This window comes from Amblyomma mixtum, chromosome 3, assembly GCF_055824585.1.
Source record: "Amblyomma mixtum isolate Tamu chromosome 3, ASM5582458v1, whole genome shotgun sequence".
NCBI lineage: Eukaryota > Metazoa > Arthropoda > Arachnida > Ixodida > Ixodidae > Amblyomma > Amblyomma mixtum.
In genome coordinates this window covers 402,207,131-402,225,858 of record NC_143014.1, presented here as the reverse complement: position 1 = coordinate 402,225,858, position 18,728 = coordinate 402,207,131, and the positions used below count along the sequence as shown (strand labels likewise).

General features: G+C 47.6%; 1 protein-coding gene across 50 annotated transcripts in view; it reads left to right on the top strand.

Moving 5' to 3' along the window:
• Positions 1-18,728, top strand: part of LOC149357393 (uncharacterized) — a 172,333-nt gene that overhangs the window by 118,269 nt on the left and 35,336 nt on the right. For 36 of the 50 annotated variants that reach the window (XM_089584638.1, XM_089584617.1, XM_089584594.1 and 33 more), the window contains 3 exons: positions 6,750-6,814; positions 8,665-8,734; positions 10,721-10,796. The exons of 3 other annotated variants lie outside the window; for them this stretch is intronic. In XM_089584638.1, the coding sequence (XP_089440764.1) occupies positions 6,750-6,814; positions 8,665-8,734; positions 10,721-10,796 (211 nt within the window). Of the gene's footprint in view, positions 1-6,749; positions 6,815-8,664; positions 8,735-10,667; positions 10,797-18,728 lie in introns of all 50 variants that reach the window. 11 more of the 50 variants (XM_089584625.1, XM_089584621.1, XM_089584623.1 and 8 more) reach the window with 5 other exon arrangements.

The window sequence follows — 18,728 nt, the reverse complement described above, 5'->3', positions numbered from 1 at the left end:
AACCGCTGCTGCAGGGCGCGCTACATGCCTGCCGCTTCCTTTGCAAAATCGGCGACTGTAGCCGGAGGATCGCGCACGAGCCCAGCGAACAATTGCTCCTTCACGCCCCGCATCAAATGGCGCACCTTCTTGGCTTCCGACATCGAAGGATCAGCGCGGTTGAAAAGCCGGGTCATATCCTCCACGAACATCGCCACGCTCTCGTTTGGCTGCTGCGCTCGCGATTGCAGGGCCAATGCAGCACGCTCCCTCCGTTCGTTGCTGCTGAACGTATCCAGCAAATGGCGCCGGAAGTCTTGCCAGGTGTGGATGGCGGACTCGTGGTTTTCGAACCACGTCTTAGCGGCGTCCTGGAGGGCAAAGTAGACGTTCCGAAGCTTGCGGTCCTCGTCCCACAGATTAAATTCAGAGACCCTGTCATACCCGTCCAACCAGTCCTCCACATCTTCAAACTTGTCACCATGAAACGACGCGGGCTTACGAGGCGAATGAAGAAGCAGCGGTGGCGAACTCACAGTTTGCTGGAAGGTCTGGCTGGCCACCGTAGAGGTCATCTTGCGTGATGGCGCGGTGAGGGGATTGTACTCGGGGGCTAAGCCTTTCAAGCGGCGGCTTGACTTGTGGACAGGTGTCGTGTCCAGGGGGTGTGGCTGAGCGCTGGAGGTTCCTGGGACGTCTTCGTACATAGATCGTACCCAGCACCTCCACCAAAAATGTCACGGACGCCGGTAGGACGTTCTATCTCTGGCAGAACAGTACCTGGCGAGCACACTGGGCAGAGCGCAGCCGGCAGCCACTAGCACCGAGCAGAAGAGGACGAAGTCCGGCGCGCGACAAAGGTCGAAGACAGACCGCACGGGAGCGCCGGTAGAGTGATGGCTAAACTAAGTGCGGCAATATCCAAACACGTCGTGTACATCGGTCACAGCGCTCCACAACCCAGCTGCTTCTTTTGTGTCTGTCACTGCCTCCGTAGACAGCGCAGCGTTGCCCAGACGACTTCCTGTACTTGTAGGAGAATGAGAGGGGCGTGATTAAGCACTCTTAGAGGTTCCCAAGCTCGCTTATTATGCAAGGCTTATATTCACTTCGTAACGGTTTGAGCGTTTTAGCGTTCGAGCTAACCGGTCCAGGTGCTATTGTCGTAGTCTGGTCTGTACGCAGTCTATTCGTGTGATTGTAAATCCTGACAAATAGGAGGCGCGGCTTACGAAAAAAAAAAACTGGTTGTCAAGTGCATTTCTTGAACGCAAGTCAAGAAATGGCAGTACGCCAAGGAATGCTAATGCATGAAATAGGATACTACGGCTATTATGGCATACACTTTACTGACGCTTGTAAGTACGTTGCTGCTACTATAGAAGGAACGGGCACCTAGTTAACGTTCGAGGGTTAAAATTCTCGGAGACGTTAGACAAAGGAGCAAGTTGTGAGGAAATGTGAAGGAAATAAAACCCACTGTGCGAACAGCAACAATTACTTTTTGCATATAAAGTTCCCCCGGAAGGAAACTGCGATATCGCGATTAACACTTGTGGCAAAGCAGCGTCAGAAATATTAATTGCCATGTTCGCCCTGAATATTGCCGTATTCTCGAGTTGGCACAAAATTTTAAGCTAAAAAAATTCTCATTAAATTACGTAGTTTTTGGGTGTGGCGGCCATCAGCTGACTCTAGCTGGGATGCCCAGGAAAACTGTGCAAGAATACGCCGTGCCTTCTGATTGGGTGGAGCGTTTGCGGGAAAACGTTCAGTGATGTAATTTTATTATTCTGACAGTGAGGCCCTTTTTGTCTCTTTAAGTAATTTTGTCAAGGAGGCGAAAGTGCGCTCTGCTCGGTAATAAACCCAAATCATCATCTTGCTGGGCTGAGAAAACCAGGGTGATTTTTTTTTCAGATGAATGATTGCACTACAGGAATTCAGACGTTGGAGTGGCGTCACCGTCGATGTAAAACTGAACTAAAATACCCCTCAGCTGGGAAAGCCACTTTTATTTGCGGTTTTCTAATCATTCAAAGACAAATATGCTCTGCAGCGTTTACTCCTAGGCTACCTGCCTGATGTTTAAAGATGTATCATTTCACAGATGAACACAGAGCACATTTCATATGAAGAAGAACGGGGCTAGCTATGAAGGAGTGTGTCGTTAGGACAGGTGAACTTTCTCTATGTACTTTTTTCATTGAGAAGTTTGAGAAGAATTTAAGTCACTGCATATGATTAGAAAAATTCAGGACGGCACTTTGTTGACCTAAAGTGCGGTGAGGCGAAAGCCTTAAGGCAGTGTTGCTGCTTGCATCAGTGATGTATGGTTAAGATGTTAAGCTTCGCCTCTGAGTGGAACGTGACAGCGTCTTGCAACGCTGCCAGGGAGTTCACAGAACGCCATCGCCCATTCGGCTCTACGCTTTGCTCGATGGTAAATTGGTTTTTGAGTAAAGGAAATCTCTCTCACATATCTCGGTGGACACCTGAACCTCGCCGTAAGGGAAGGGAGGAAGATGAGAGTGAACGAAGCCGTCGTATTAGCTAGACGCGCCTTTGTTCATTCCAAACTATCCAGCTGGCATGGCGGAGTAGTTAGCGCGCTCGTCTCGCACTCCGCTCATCCTGGTTCTATTCCCCAACTCGACCGATTTCCTGCTCGGTTTTATTTATTTATCTGGTCTGACTAGAAAGGTTAATTAGGCTAATTGGTCTTTACTATTCTTCTAATGCCATCCATCATGTCCTGTCACTCACCTGTCAAGTGACGGAACTCTAGAATGTTCGACACAATGTGTATGAAACGCCTAGAAACGTCTATTATTGATGTTTGATAGTTAAGCAATACTCGCGCATTTTCCTATACTAGTTAATGTATCGTTAGTAATAGTTAACGTGACCTTAACTGATACACTGATTAATTAGCGTTAGTTAAGGTACAGGCGCAATGCACAGTCCCACATGCCACTTCTTTACTACTAATTACCAATTTGTCATTTAGTCATTAAGTGCAATGATATAATCATGAAATTCGTTTATATCATGTTCCGATATCTTTCGATTGCGCCCTATTAAGTATCGGTTGGCTATTGATTGGCATATGCCCATATAAGGCATGCATCTGAAACTCGAACATTTGCTAACACGTCTTGGTCACGACAGTATGAGGCATTAAAGGCTTTCGGCTTAGAAATTTCAACAATTAAAAAGGTCGCCGAGGGTAGACTCCTTTCACCTCATAACTAAAGCAAAAGACACTGTTTAGGACGATTTCCTTGCCCAGAGCTTGATGAAAGACTTTTTATCATAGACTCCAATGTTTCTTTCTTTTTAGCACAACTGAAACAAAATAGGCTCTAAGCCGAGCGTCATGAAGTTGCTACAATCCTTAAAGCGACTGATCAACAACAGAAACGCTTTGCGGTCAGGCGTGGTTCCTGTAGGGTCTCGATTTTTTCACTCAACATTTAGCCACCTCTTCGTCGACTAGGTGGAACTACATTAATTCGAACATAAAACATAGCGCACAATATATATTTCGTGGCTATTTTTTTGTCCAAAAAGGGCTGCGTTCTAGGACTTACTTTAGTCTTCAGCAGACTGTCCACTAATTCATAACGGTGCATTTGCGGCCAGAAGAAAAAATAAATTGTGCATTTTGGCAGCCAGTTGAAGGGATGTGTACAATATGCGTGTAAATAAGCTCATTCCGCCATGCTTCGGGCATCTATCAAAGAACTTCAACCACAGGATAGCAGGTCTTGGCTAAGGGCCATGCGCCAATCCGCGCCTGGCGCTCTATCTACCACCTCCATGACTCCAGTTGCGCGCCAACTCACTGATACTCTAAAAAGCCCTGCCAATCGAAGCAGAGTTCCGGAGGAACCCGGACCACCACCGCCTTTCGCGGTCACTGCTGTGAAGCTGCCTATATGCCCCAGCACTGAGCACACAGAAGAATGAGCTTCCAGGCCTTCTTCACGATGCACCGTGAGCTCAGTGCGGCTAGCGACCTCTTGAGGTAGACAAGTACCAGGGCAATTCCAAAAGTAAGGTCTCCAAAGTGTTGGGGCTGCAGGAAAACTATCAGCGCCGCTGTTGGCCACACTGCTTTGTTCGCGGTTCCCTTCTCTCTAAAACCAGCTATCGCGTGCCACCTGGCCGGCCATTCTCGGCTCGGCAGCCGCTTGTGTAACGGAACGCTGTCTTATATCTACCGCGAGGTGCGACGTTCACGCTGTTCTTCGATATCTGAACTCAAGAGGCCTTCAACCTGCTGAAATCCGTCGCCAATTGACCGAAGTGCATGTAGAGGAGAGAAACTTTATTAGACCGAAGGGTGTTGAGGGCACGTACGCCCTTCAGCGTCCATACGACCACACGGCGCTCAGATGCCATGAGTCCACAATGGTCCTTCACGTCGGCGGTCCTGTGTGTCGCGATCTTGTGCGTTTCCGAATCCGCGAAGCGCAAGAGGGTCTCTCATTTCCACCGGCTGGTCATGCGCTCCATGCCCTGCGGGGGAGGATGCACCTAGCATTTTGAGAGGATATAGCTGACGGTGGCGAGTGGGTGGTGCAGAGAGAGTAGTGGGGATGTAGGCTCGCGGGTGGATCAGGGAGAGGATATAGGGGGATGGGAGTGTCCGGGTCTGAAGGCGTTTCCGGAGGAGATGGTGGTAGTTATCCAAGGAGGGGTGAAGGGTAGAGCTGGCGCGCTCGGCCTTATAAGCTTGCGTCAGCTCGCTGAAGGGTGCATGCGCTCCCGGGAAGAGCCGGCGCCCAGTCCGCCGCCACCAGGAAGACCGGCGGTTATCTTGCCTTCCCATTACTCTCCCTGCACAAGCCATGTCCTTGGGCGTGGTCATTGGCGGCCTAGTTTTCGGGATTACCGGAGTACGCAAAGTCTCATATGAGCTCCACATGGAAGGGCAGGCATGCGGGAAGCAAATTGAGAATGCAACAATTCTCGTCGACTCACCGTTTCGGGAAATTTAGGAGGGAGGTTAACGGAGCCTTTAATTATATTGGCGGCTTCCGGGCGAGTAAGCGCGAGCGCTATCGCTGCTTTCTCAGCGGTTTCTAGCTGGAGGAAGGTGAGTGGAGAGCGTAGCAGTAGGTTGTAGGGTGTGATCTACAAGCACTGTTGCTGCCGCAGTAACCGTGCAGGCCGCGTCCACCCATACAGCGTAAGGTTCCGACCAGTGGTATTTCAGACGTTCCCGTGCACGGGCCGCGTGGCGCGGCTGGTGGTATGTTGGGTGAGTGTTTCGAGGAAAAGTTGACTAAGAGTAGCGAAGGTATGGGTGGTGTGATGGGGAGAAAGAAGGGCTCTGCAGTCTGGATACGCATTTTAAGTTGTTGAGGCCTTGGCTTGCAGTAGAGGATTGGGGAAGTCCATCCCATAGGAAATGGGTCATTGGTTCAAGGCGATGGTAATGCGAGCGGTGGGTGAAGAGCGGGATGTGGAGCGTATAAGGAGGTGTTCAGACTTTTCTGGGGAGCAGGAAAGTCCGATGTTTATCTTGTGCTGTGGGATGTTAGCTGTGGTTTGTAAGGTTTTTTCTGTGGCTGAATCACTACCATGAATGGTCCACAGCGTGATATCGCCTGCATAGAGTGTGTGTCGAAGGTGGCGGATCACGTGAACGGTTGTTGAAAGTGGTACGAGTGCTGCGTTGAATAGAAAAGGGGAGAGCACCGAGCCCTGCGCGGTGCCAACCTCATTACGGGTGTACGATGGCGACGCATGAGGGCAATGTGGACCTTGTCTAGCCCTTTCGGCTCTGGATTTTTTATTTTCGTCGTAGATTTTTTTGCTTCATGTTTTTAGAATGTCTAGCGCACTATAACCGCGCAGTAAAAAGTTGAAGCTCGTGGTGCAAGTAATAATTGATTTACAGGTATGGTGTCAAAATTGGACATCAGGGCTTAATGGGTGTAAAATGCGAAAGGGACCGTTTTGGTTGCCACAACCGACCACAAATAAATTAACGAAAAAATTTCATATTTTCCAGTGTGGAGACTTGTAAAGAAGCTTTTTTTTCCTTTGTGAAGGATAGATGGATATTGCAGTTGCCACAAAAGACTCCGCTCCCTCCTGTTTACCTTGATTTTAGTATCCAACCTCATAATTCTTGTTGCTGACGGGCTTGTGTTCTAAAGAGTTGAAAACTGGGCGAGTTGGTACGAATTCATACTGGTGTGGCACCACAGGGACAGGGATAAACTTTGGCACCACAGGGACAGGGATAAACTTTGTCAGTTGTTAGTGAGCACTTGTGTTGTTGTCACTCTGTCTCTGTCCCTGTCCCTGTGGTGCCACACCAGTATGAATTGTGTTCTAGCTTGTGTACGTCATGTCGCCAACACAGATGTTCAAAACTTGCGTAGCCCTTTTGGAAGGCAACTGTAGTCAAGATGAAGGTTTTCCAAAATTTGTAACACTCTCCTTTATCGAGCTTCATGAAGCGCTTCCGTAGCCCAGTGCGAAGCTCGGCATATCTAACTTCTAAGCTTGCGCAAGCTGACGGGCGCCTTTTGCGTTCCACAGACCGGCACCTCTTTCTCTCTTCTTTCACTCTCACCTTCCTCCCTTCATTTTTCGACGCGGTTCAGGTGTCCACTGAGATATATATGTGAGACAGATACTGCGCCATTTTGTTTCCTCAAAAACCAATTTGATTGGCAATGCATCTCGCTTGCGAACTTCCATCTTTTCGTATTCCATATATATATTTCTTTCTCAATGTTTCCATCTAGAGTGCTGTCGTCGCGTGGGTGTCTTGTTGGTCATCTTCCTGTCGACAACACAGGAAGTACGCCAGGTGAGGTCGCAAGCTCATTTCCAGAGAAGCGCCAGAAATGCCCATTCAATTTATTTCATCATGAAACTGCACAGGAAACACCAGCAAACAACTGTTGGGTCAATAGCGAAAGCATGCATTGGCACATACAGTATGCATGCATAAGTGCAGCAGCTTACAAAACAGGATTGAACAATAGTGTAATCAGTTGGAATGACAGAAAACACACGTCAATGCAGGAATGATATAATTTTATTACAAAGCATTGGCTCCATGTAGGCATCTCAAGTTATTTAACTGACCTTTGAAAGATGGAACCTCTTTATGGAGGACACCACGTTGAAAGCAGGCTTCTATTGGCAAAGTTTTCCTTATTTTGAACCATGATACTGAAACAGTGATTGGCCATACGTGTTTTCGTTAACTGGTGAATTAACGACGGCTAACCATAATGCCATAATGAGTGATTATTACATATTGCCTTATCGTTTGAAATGGAGACAATCAGTTAAGCGGATTTTGTGAAGAGAAGTATTTTCATCCTGAAAACTAAATCACTGCTCGAATGCAATAGACCTGAAGAGGGCATTATTCACACCGCTAATTTTTCGAGTGAAACAGTTGTGTCCAAATAGGTTTTAAATGTGCAAGGCCATGGTTTGCAATGGTATGCGATATGAGAATGGAAGAGAGAGAAGCAAATGATTTTAATACAGGAAGATGAAAATGCTTTCAGCTTTGAAGCCATAGCCTGCTAGTGCCAGCTTAGGGCTTAAGCTACGAAACCCATGGAATGGGAGCTTGGACAGCAAAGGAGTCTGGCTGCGCTTGTCACGGTCAGTCGAGGACATCTCCATTGAGTCTGAGACCACTATCTCCACACTCTCTAAGGGTGGGAGGAAGCATAAGGGTGAAAAGAGGTGACATTGGCGAAGATGCGTTCAATGAAGGCGGAGGTTTTAGGACTCTAACCATGCTTGCAGACATCATTTCATACAGTTTTTAGTGGTGGCCCCAATGATTATACATCGGGATTGGAAGGTATTTAGACGTGAGATATACAAGTATCTAAGCATACGCACAAATCGTGGGGTAACTGACTGTGACGCCGGCCAGAAAAATTAATTAAAATATTATGAGAAATGCCCTCTCATGAATGAAAGGGTGCTCCCGGGTACAATACACGGTAATTGATTCGAGCATTCTTAAAACATGGAGTGGTTCTGGGCACGTCGTTGGCAGATGTTAGTAGCTAAGATCCGGCAGACATCCTGTGCTTGTTATTTAGCAGAGGGAAGTGCAAGGTTGCTCCAGGCGCCAGTTGCAGTACGAGTAGGGAAAGGAATAAGGGTTGGATAAGAATGGGGGGGGGGGTGAGGGGGTGGATTTTCGGAAGCATGCAAAGTGACCAGGATCACTTGGTGTGGAAAGCATCTGAGCCAGAGTGGGGATAACAGTGAGGTACAATTCATTTCAGGTGTCTAAACCTTGTTGTAGCTTCACTACTTGGGGGAGAAGAATCTAGCCCCTCGCTAAATTTTAAAAAGACAAAAGTTAGGAAACTCGGGGAGAGTGGACTTGGGACAGTTTAGAGCACACATCAGAAATATTCACTGCCACAAAAAAAAAGGCAGCCAAAATGACGTCGGAACTCCATAAGTTAATCCAAATAAATTTTGAAGTTCCAACACTTTGCAGATAAGCACTTCATTTGGGGCGCAAAAAATTGCCGCTTAAAGTCAGAATGACACCTTTTAAATGTGCTTATGGTTTCGCTTTTTGGCGCTGCAATAAGCACTTTTAGTGGTTTCTATGCAGAAATTACCCCTGGCTGCCCTGATTATGTCCCTTCTGTGATGCCGTATTTTCAGTCTCGTCGGGACCACAAGAAAGGCAGCGTTATTACAGACAGCAGCTCGAGCGCGAAAGGCTGAAATTGCAGTAAGTAAAGTATAAAATAACTAGTTTTTTTGTGCATGTCAAGTAACCCCTCCAGTCCACGTGGCTAGTGGAAAAAGCCAAACTTTGTCAAGCCAGAGCGCCAAGGGTAGCTTTCGAAATGCTAAGAACTGATATGGCTATTACTAGCGACCGGGTACAAATCTCTATTTGCAGCTAGGTGCCTAACTCTACAAGTAAAAAGTTAAAAATGCGTTAACCAGCTTACTACTGAAGACAGTTGACCAGTTTTCTTGGTTTGCCAACACTAGTAATACTGTGCCTCAAATGCCATTTTTTTTCTCCAAAAAGCCTTTTTTAATTTTTAATGTGTTCCCTGAAACACCTGGTACATTTCCTGTGTACGGTTACAAGCCAGTGAATAGTGAACGTATGGAAACTTTCCACTTCAATGAAATTGGCATTCTTTTTCATCTTAGTCTTTACTCAGCAATGTATTCAGACATGACTGCTTGACAATTACGGCAACTTATTAAAAATTCCAGCTTATAGGCTGCTGGATCTCTATGCAGGCTGCACTGCTGGGATGATCAGGAAACCAAACTGAAGTTTGGCGGCATGACTAAGGCTCTTCTGCTTTTTAAAAGGAGCGACAGCTACATGGGCTCTCTCTCGGGGGTTCCATGAAGCAGCGCTAGTAGACAACTTGCCTATCTCTGCCATGTTTTCTGCGGACGATTGAAAGGGCACTCAGTGAGCGCATTTCATGTGCTGCTATGCTGGGGTTCGTGCACCTTTTAGTCTCTTACTCAGAAGTTTATCCTTTGAGCTTTTGCACGGCAAGCATGCAGTTTATTCTATTATTTATTTTCAGTACACCCTGCAGCTCCGAAGCTTTATAGCAGGGGAGTGGGTACAACGTTAAAGTGACCAGCAGTTGAATAAAATCACATGAGAGAAAGAACAAAGGGGGAGTGAGGGTTGACAAAGAAGCAATGTATAGAGATAAATTAAACAAATAATATACAACCGAAGAAGCAGCAGTAGATTTGTTCAACTAATATTTGAAAGAACAGTTAAATCACCAATCATTGATAGCCATAAAAATACATCACGATGAGCACTCGCAGCTCCAATTGGCAGCTTGTTCCGGTGAGAAATAGTATGTATAGGATACCACATCGGCTGAAGAAGCAGCTATCGCACTAACGATATCCAAGAATAGCAAGGAAACGATTATGTCCGACTCACACGTAGCGGTACTTAGTTATATTAGGGGCTGCGTGGGCATTCCATGTTGGAACATTTTCGAAACGTCCAATCCCCAGAATGTCCTGATGGTCTGGACACTAGGGCACCTCTCAACGACGGCCAATGGGGTGGCCAACACAGCTGCTCGAGCTGCCCTCCTCCAAGCATCTGGCACACAGCCTCTCTCTGACACCATTAACGATGCCTCACCCTTACTAAGCTACGCTGAAACTAAAGATTACGATAAGATTGTTACAAGGAAATATTTTCTAGCTCACAAAAGCCGTAGCAAATTTGAAGAACACATCATCCGGCGGCTGCAAACTGTCCAATCCCTACTTTATGAGCTAATGGTATCAAGACATACGCAATTCATTCTGCCCCTTCTGTGGAGCACCTGGCACACTATTTCACACAGTTTGGGAATGTCAAGAAAACCCAGACCTGGGCAACAATCTTTATCCAACATGTCGCTGTCCTCTCGACCAGAATTCATTAGGACTTGGGAGAGTATAGAGCACACTTCAAAAATATTCACTGCCGCGAAAAAAAAAAGGCAGCCAGAATGTCGTCAGAACTCCATAAGTTAATCCAAAGAAAATTTGAATTTCCATCACTTTGCACATAAGCACTTAATTTTTGGTGCAAAAAAATCGCCGCTTAAATGTGCGTAAGGTTTCGCTTTTTGGCGCTGCAAAGAGCACTTTTTGTGGTTTCTATGCAGAAATCACCCCTGGCTGCCCTGGTTATGTGCCTTCTGTGACGCCGTATTTTCAGAGTCTCGTCGCGACCAAAAGAACGGCAGCGTTATTACAGCCGGCTCCTCGAGTGGGAAAGGCTGAAAATATTTGCAGTAAGTAAAGTATAAAATGTAGTTTTTTTGTGGATGTCAAGGGATGACACATCGCATCGGCATGTACTGAATCCGCTTGTCTCAAGGGTAAGGGAGGACGAATTCAGTGCTCCTTGACCGCTGCTAAAGTGGAGTATTGAGCTCCCACTCACAGACCGACACTCTACGAATAAAGGCTATAACTGGACAAGCTAAATTTGCATGATGGCCTTTTGTGGTTAGCAGCAGGTGCGAAGTCGCGTGGACAACCTCAGCACACGATACTTATAGATATAATATCTCCATGCAGGGCAAATCTAGAGTACCTCTGAATTATTCTTTGGAAAAATGAAATGAAGCTTTCATGTCGAGAGGAAAAGTGGAGGGAAGTCACTCATTTCGCAGTGAAAGCCGGATCAAGTTTACCGACGCATTATTTGCTCTAAATTTGTGTCATAACTTATTTTCCTAGTTTCGTGGTCTTACTCTGTTTGTTTCTTATGTAGGAGGTGTTGGAAAACCTTCTTTCTTCCCCACTACTCCCATTTAAAATTCAGAGGGTCTGTGGATGGCGTCTACGTACGGAGCGTAGGTTAGATATATCGAACAGCTATTAGAGCCATCTCCCGGATGCGTATCTTCCCGCATCGTTGAGCGAAATACTTGTGGCATCTATTCTGCGCACGTGTCTTAATTTTCATAGCTGATCTCTCATCGCCTAATGGCGCCAAAATTTGAACACAGATGACGTAAAACAATGAGAGAACAGTGAAAATAGGCCAGCCGGCCACGTGATGAGTAAGTGACATATGCAACTGACACGTAGACCCGCCGATCAGATGCAGCGGCAGTGGGGGAGGGGGCAGTTGAAAGGCTCTGAAACACCTTCCCTCTTAATTTGGCGAGCCCTTCCCGGCGAAGCTTTCATGCTCGCATCCTACTCCGTCACCCACACCTGCGTATACAAGTTGATAGGTGGCTATTGGTTACATTCTTTCAGACCTTAGGCAGCTACCATGGCCGCGGCCAATAAGCCGCATAGCTCCGGCGGATCGGGAAGCTCCGCACCACTAGGCGGCGTGCAAAAAAGTGAGAAAAGTAGAGGGAAAGGCGCGAACAAGCTGAAATTCAAATTCTGACTACAGATAACTGAGCTTCCACAAAGTGCATTAAAAAAAAATCTTGCTGGACAATATTCCTAACGCGGCGTGCTTTAGCATCCCATGCATACCGCCATTTTATTAGAGCGCCATTTCAGAGCTCCTTTAAGGTGGCGGTCCCACTGACGGTGAGCGGGAACCATTTTTGGTGATATTTGTACGTCGACTGTACCTCGCTCGTTCGCTTCATAAATATGGTTCAGATATCTCCAAAAAGCTACTTTTCTCTGCTTTCAAAAGATGCATTTTGTTTAACGGTAGCTGCAAATTTGTTTCAACTGTAAAAGAAAACGCAAAGATGAAAACTGGCAGTTGAGCTCAACTTGTCTCAGGAAATGCAAAATTGTGAAAAACCTCTTGCACCTAGAGAAATATCTTTCGAGATACTTTGAGATCGGATGCTAATCAACATAGTTAAGCATTTAGAAGTACGTGTATGTATTAGTTTATTAGCCACACATGTTTGAAAAGCATAGAAAACAGAACAATGTAATCTGCAATAACTTTTGGGATATGTATTGCATTGCGGCGCCTTTTTGTACAGTTTGAGATCGTCTAATCGCCCTTCCATTCTGAAAATTTCATCCGTCTGCCTTGTTTAGTTTAAAATTATTCCTGATCAAAATTAGCGTTTTTTCGAAATAGTTAAAAACGGAATGCAAAATTGTTCAGGTAACCAGCGCGTGGCAGTTTTGAGATTTTGCGTGAAGAAACTTAATACTTCGCTCTACGCGGCTAAGCATCGCCTTTACTCTACGGCTTTTGGGGAATGCGCAATGTCTAGTTGATTTTAGCTACCTTTTTTGTTCTCCTCATGAAGGACACAAGCTCTTGAAACGTTCCGCGGCTTCTTTTTTTCTGGCAAATATACTATTAAAATGTCGGTCTCTCATTCCTTTAATCAACTTGTAACAATTGCCAAGAACAAAGTCCACAGAATACAAACAATAATAGCAATAACGCAGCGACATGCGATAAATGTAGATAAATTTAGTAAGTAGCGCCATCTACACACATGCACGTGTACTAAATAATCACAGTTCAAAAAAATAACGAGTGTGGCGCTGCTAAACATTTACAATCAGGAGGTGTTCACGAGAGGGAACGATACCTCTACGATGTTCGCACGTTTCCCTCGATTTTGCCCTATGTAGTGTGTGTCGAACTTCCAAGCAGATTTCCGCCATATTGCTTTGCTGGATTGTTTTGTAGCGTAAAGCTAGTAAAGCCACACTACGCGGGTCAGAGCCGAGTTTTGCGCGAGTGTGCGCCGCCTGTTATGCGCAGCGCGAGAACCGCGTGACGTCACGAGAGGCGCAGGTCCGCCGGTGCGAGCTCCTCGCTGCCGGCGCCGCCGGCGTGCGCTCCTCTCCGACGCGTGACCTCGTGTTTACGACAGTTGCGCCGCGCGCTACTGCGCATGCGCGAGGAGGGTGCGCGGAGAAATGACGGTCGCGCTCAACATGTAAGCTCTGGTAAGCTAACGAGAGTCGAGCCGCTGCCAAACGGCGCAGAAGACTGGAAAATGTAAATTCTTCCGATCCCGAGGTTGTCGCCTGGCAGTTTGCCGTCGAGCAGCCAAGGCGAAACGTGCGGCCGAAACACCGGATCACTTGACGCTACGTATATCCAGGCATAGAAGTGCTAAGCCACTGCCAATTTTTTTCACCTGACGCTACGAAACGCATTCTGGGCGTCGTATTATTTTTCGAGGACAGCTTTGGCATTGCTAAAGCGACAGGAAAGGGAAGAGACAGGCTTTCGCTTCGTGCTGCCGGTTGTTCGTTGTTCCGGCTAGCGCTGTGGAGGGGAAGTTGGAGAGCGCTCGATTCGCCTGCACTCAATGCACCAGTTCGGCAAAGTTCTGCGGCAGCGGCGGTGCGGCGGGTGTGTACCGCTAGTTCCGGCACTTTGAGCGCAGTTTGGCACTGTCTGCTGCCAAAACGGATGGTCGAGTGCAGGCCTGGTCGTCGCTAGCCTTTGCGATGCCAATGAATTGGAGCCAGCTGTTTACAGCCTACATCAGCGGCAGCCAACCTCTCGTATCTCATGAAGAAATGTGCAAACCGCACATCACAATAACATGTTGCCATGAACCAGCCTCGATCCGTTTCTTTGGAGAACTCGAGCAGCGTTCTAGCTTGTCGACGAGTGAAAGTTACTTGAGTCTCCGCCGTTTATCACAACCCGCAAACCAACATCTGCTTCCATGGCGGCTGCAGCTGCACTATTTCAGCACTAACCATGGAGCAGGTGCAGTTTTCCTGAACTAGACTCGCACTTCTTTCAAACGAATGCCGTGGTTCAGAGGGCGCCATGTTCCACCGCTGAAATGAATCCATGTGGTATATAAGTCGGGTACAACTCAAGAACGAAGCAGCACATGCCTATCAAAGGAGACCGCCCAGCCAAGCGCGTCGACCGAACAGTTTTCTGTTCGGTCACCACAGGTGCGCCGCGACAGCAGTGGAGACTGAAGCTGCCACGACCGTCTGTTGCCGAATATGACCCCACCTGTAGCATTCAGCGCTTTTGCGAAAAAGACGCTCTCGCGCGGATCTATGCGAAAGGTGAGCAGCCCAGCCCTCTCCCCCCCTCCCCCTTTAGTGGCCAGTGCAGCTGAGACAATTAACGGGGGCACCACACCTACTAGTACCTTCGCCTTTCTCCCTGTCTTTTCCCCTGCTCCTGCTCAGGTGCTCCTAGAGACGATGGCGGATGCCGGGGCAGCAAAATCTCTTCCTTTCTTTTTGCGTTATTATTCTTTTAGCCTTATCCCGAACAAAGGACATCCACCGTCGGCGACACGGGGACAAAGCGCCGACTCCTTCGTTCTCTTTCGCAGACTTGGCTGCATGCACAGCCACACAAATCGACGTGATTGGCTGGAGAGCTCCGTCTGAGTTGCGTGTGCCGCTTCGTTCTTTTGTTGTAACCGACTATAGTGCTGAGAAGTCCCCTTTTCGGGAACTGGCACAAAGGACCGCCCCCTCCCCTTGCTGCGCGCCCCTCCTGCAGGCGGGGTAGACTAGCGCCGCAGGAAAAGGAATTCTCGGCAAATGATTACAAGCACGTTATAAGCGGTGTTTACATGACGGGTTGAGTGGAGGATTTGAGCTGAAAACCGGTTACTGGGTTCATGTAAACGAGTCGGGTCCGGGAGTCGAGGGAGCGAGTCCAGTCAACTCCGCTGCAGGGGGTGGGTTGACTCACTCGACCCCAACAGCAGACAGCACGTAAACCGGTCTGAGTAGGGTTAGTGGAAGGCGGGGTGATAAATGCGAACCTGTTATTCGCTTGCGCCGTAGCGCCTGCGAGGCAGCCGTGCATGCCGCAATCTTCCCGGCTGCCACTGCCCTTTCCCGCTGCGCCGTTCGACGCTTGGTGCCGCTGCTGTTGAACCGGTCGCGACTCGCTAAAATCGAGTTCATGTAAACATGCAGTCAAGTTGGGCTGACCTTGCTCAACTCGATCTCCTGGCTCGACCCGCCGAAGTCGGGTTCATGTAAACGAGGCTATAGTTTCCTGACAATAGACGGTGTGAAAATAGCAGCTGTTCCTACAGTTTCCAGGTACGCGCGCGTGGACACGCACGCATACACACACACATACGCGGGCGCACTTTTTCAATCTTTGACCCAACCAAATCGAGGCAAATCGACGCAAGGTTAGAAAGATATACATTTCAACACGCGATGGAAAATTCTGGAGGGAATAAGCAACCTAATGATGCGAACTGGATACAAGAAAGACGTACGTCTAAAATGAATAAGAGCACGAAGTTGAGGGTCCAAACGAGAGAGGGGAGGGGGTCACCCTAGGTGCCTACAGAACTATCACTTTGTAGCCGACCCCTTTTTTTTGGCAGCATTCCTGCACACCTCGCCCCCCCCCCCCCCGTTCTTCTTCGTACAATGTCTATAAAAAAGTCTCGAGTCCGCCTCGTGAATGGTATGCATCTGTATACTGCATTTTTGTGAGCCTTGGCAAAATTCCGTCGAAGTTGATCGGAATTGGTTGCAAGGTGCCGCCGCATGTACGACGAATATTTGCTTCTGAGGTAAACACATTCCGACACCCTGCGGTGCTAACCCTCTCAATAGCAATTTCACGTCTCTTGCGCAATGTCGATTCATCTCAAGGGTAAACAGAAATTGACAATTGCCCACTTCTCTCTGCCTTTTTCTTTACCAACCATAGTTTATAAGGTTGGACAGGCATACGCTGAGCGTTGACTAAATTGTATAGCTGTCTTTGTTATAGTTTTCTTATCATAGATGCAATATCATTTGATAAAAAAATATATTTTTTTTCAGCGCTATAGTTAGCAGGTTACACTCTAGACCAGGAGTGTTCCGACTACTACTAATATTACTATGCATCAACAGTGACGAAGTGATTGAACGCGCAAAAGACGAGGGCAGAAGGAAGGACACAAGAAAGGCACCGATTTCAACTATAAGGTTCATTGAAAAAAAAAAAACGCTAGAAATATATACATGGGACATAAACATAATTAATTTTCTTTATTTCACACCTTCCTTATTTTTGGCGTCCGCTTCCTCTTTTCGCTTACTTACTAATTTGCTCTGTGCAATTATGTCGACAGTTATCACTAACTCTCCCAAGTTTCCACTGTGTCGACGTTGTGCCTTTTGCGATGCGGGCTGGGCAGCATTATTTTTTTCTTTTTCTTTGCTCCCACTAATATATGTCACGACATTGAAAACAGGAAAGTCTGTAGTCGCGTAAAACTCAAGAACGAAACGGCACATTCCCTCAAAGGAGGCCCTCCAGATAGTAACATCGACGGTACAGCTTTCTGCGGCTATTTAGCCAAGGCTAAACAAGAGAGAGAAGGAAACGGTCCTCTGTTCCCGTGCTGGCATCCTTATCCCGAACAAGGATCACCTCACCTCTGACGCCGTTTGGACAAAGACGGTACCCTCTTTGCCCCGGCTCGCCCCACTCTCTTTGGCTTTGGCAAGGGACAGGCAGAGAAAGAAGCATGCGGAACCACCCCAGCCAACACCTCCCCCCACGCACGACGAGGACTAGCAGCCGGGCTTGCCATGGTTCGTTTGTAATCCTCTGAAGGCAGGCGCAGCAACAAAAGAACCCTCACGCAGCACAGGTGCACGGGTCAAGAAAGGACCGGACACGTATCTCAACATCTCAACCAAAACCAGTCTCGGGTCGCTGGGGGCAAGACGGGTAGACACTTTCTCAGTGATGGATCAGTGTCGTAGCCTGGTGGCAGAATATGAACTACTCGCAAGATGGCGGCAGTGGAACCGCTACCTTAAGCGCTGGGGACGATATGGCATTGATGCGGTGCCTTGTGATTCTCTGGTATCGCAGGCATTGCTGAATGTAACAAAGTGCGCTTGCACAGGATTGAGTAGTCTTGATTACTGGCGCTTTTCTGGTTATAGCAAGCACTGGAGGAGTTCCTTTAGGAATTTCAAGCGATGCGAAAAATGCGAGGACAACAAGGAATGCAGAATGACAAAATGGCAGCGCAAAACAAAAGGACTGCGCAGCTCCGCGCGTATCGTTCTGCATTTCTCATCCTCGGCTTTGTACTGTTGACGATTGTTTCGTGTTGTTTAAGCATCTAAACCTCGCCAGGTTTTACTTGATCGTAAGGAAGTTTTCGCCGGCCTGTTTTTACCGCCTCAGTTCTTTGTTAAATGTCAGACATCCGCACTGTATAAAAGACACCAGGGGAGTGCGTGCGAAGATGCAGCGTAGCACCGCCAGGAATCTGTTTTCGTGGTTCTGTCTGTCCACTTCGGCAACAGGCCGCAATGTGCACGGTTGTGAGGTCTCTCCAGGTGGCGCACTAGCGATGCGGCTGGGACGGGCGACACGCTTCGCTTGCAGCGTGGCGACTTTGGTTTCGCTGCAAATGCTCTCCGCCAACAATCGCTCCAGCCGAGCGCAGCTTCTGTTTTAAGTTTAGCATCATGTTTCTACTCCCCGTGAACCTATGAGGGGCTGCGTCCGTTTCCTTGTTGTCCGCCGCAATGCTCATTTTAAACAAAAAATCTACCCTGATGAAAATTAACATAAATTCTGTCTAGTGAAAGGCCTGAGCACAGCGAAGAAAGCGATTTGATACTTTGCGTGTAGAATGCCCAGTACCTATGCTTTGCTATAATTTCGTGAAAACTTTTTCAGCACAAATTCTTCATTTTGGCACGACTCTGATGGTGGCCAAAGCTGTGTTATGCATTAGAAGTGGGGTGCATTTGCGGCAATTTGCAGTAGAGTCGCTATGAAAATGTTTCGCATTCCTGGACTCCTGGAGGTATTGCAAGCACTACGCATGCTTTCTATGGTAAGATTGAAACACTGTTCCGGAATCAGGGAAGGTTTTAGCTCTCCCATGCCCAGCTTTCCTGGACATGTACTACTTGCGCCATCTGTCGGCAGTGGCGGCGACACGGCGCGTAGCTGAATGGTAAGGGGTACAAAAAAATCGTAAAACGTGAACAAAAGCACCTACAAAAAATGACCCAGGGATTTGTGTAGTATACACTTAGATGAGGAATGTGTCAAAGTGCTGTTCTGTGCTGTTTATACACGAGGTTCCCAGCGCGTTTGAATGTTGTACGATGCTGCCTAGCGGTGGGGGCCGCATTTTGCCCATATCTCAGACTCTAAAATGGTATAGCGCCGCAACACAGATAGATATCAAAAATGACCCTCGGTTTTAGGAGAGGCGCATAACTGGACCCCCGGGAAAGTGGACACCTTACTCGTGCTTTAAGTTATCAGCGTGTGGCTT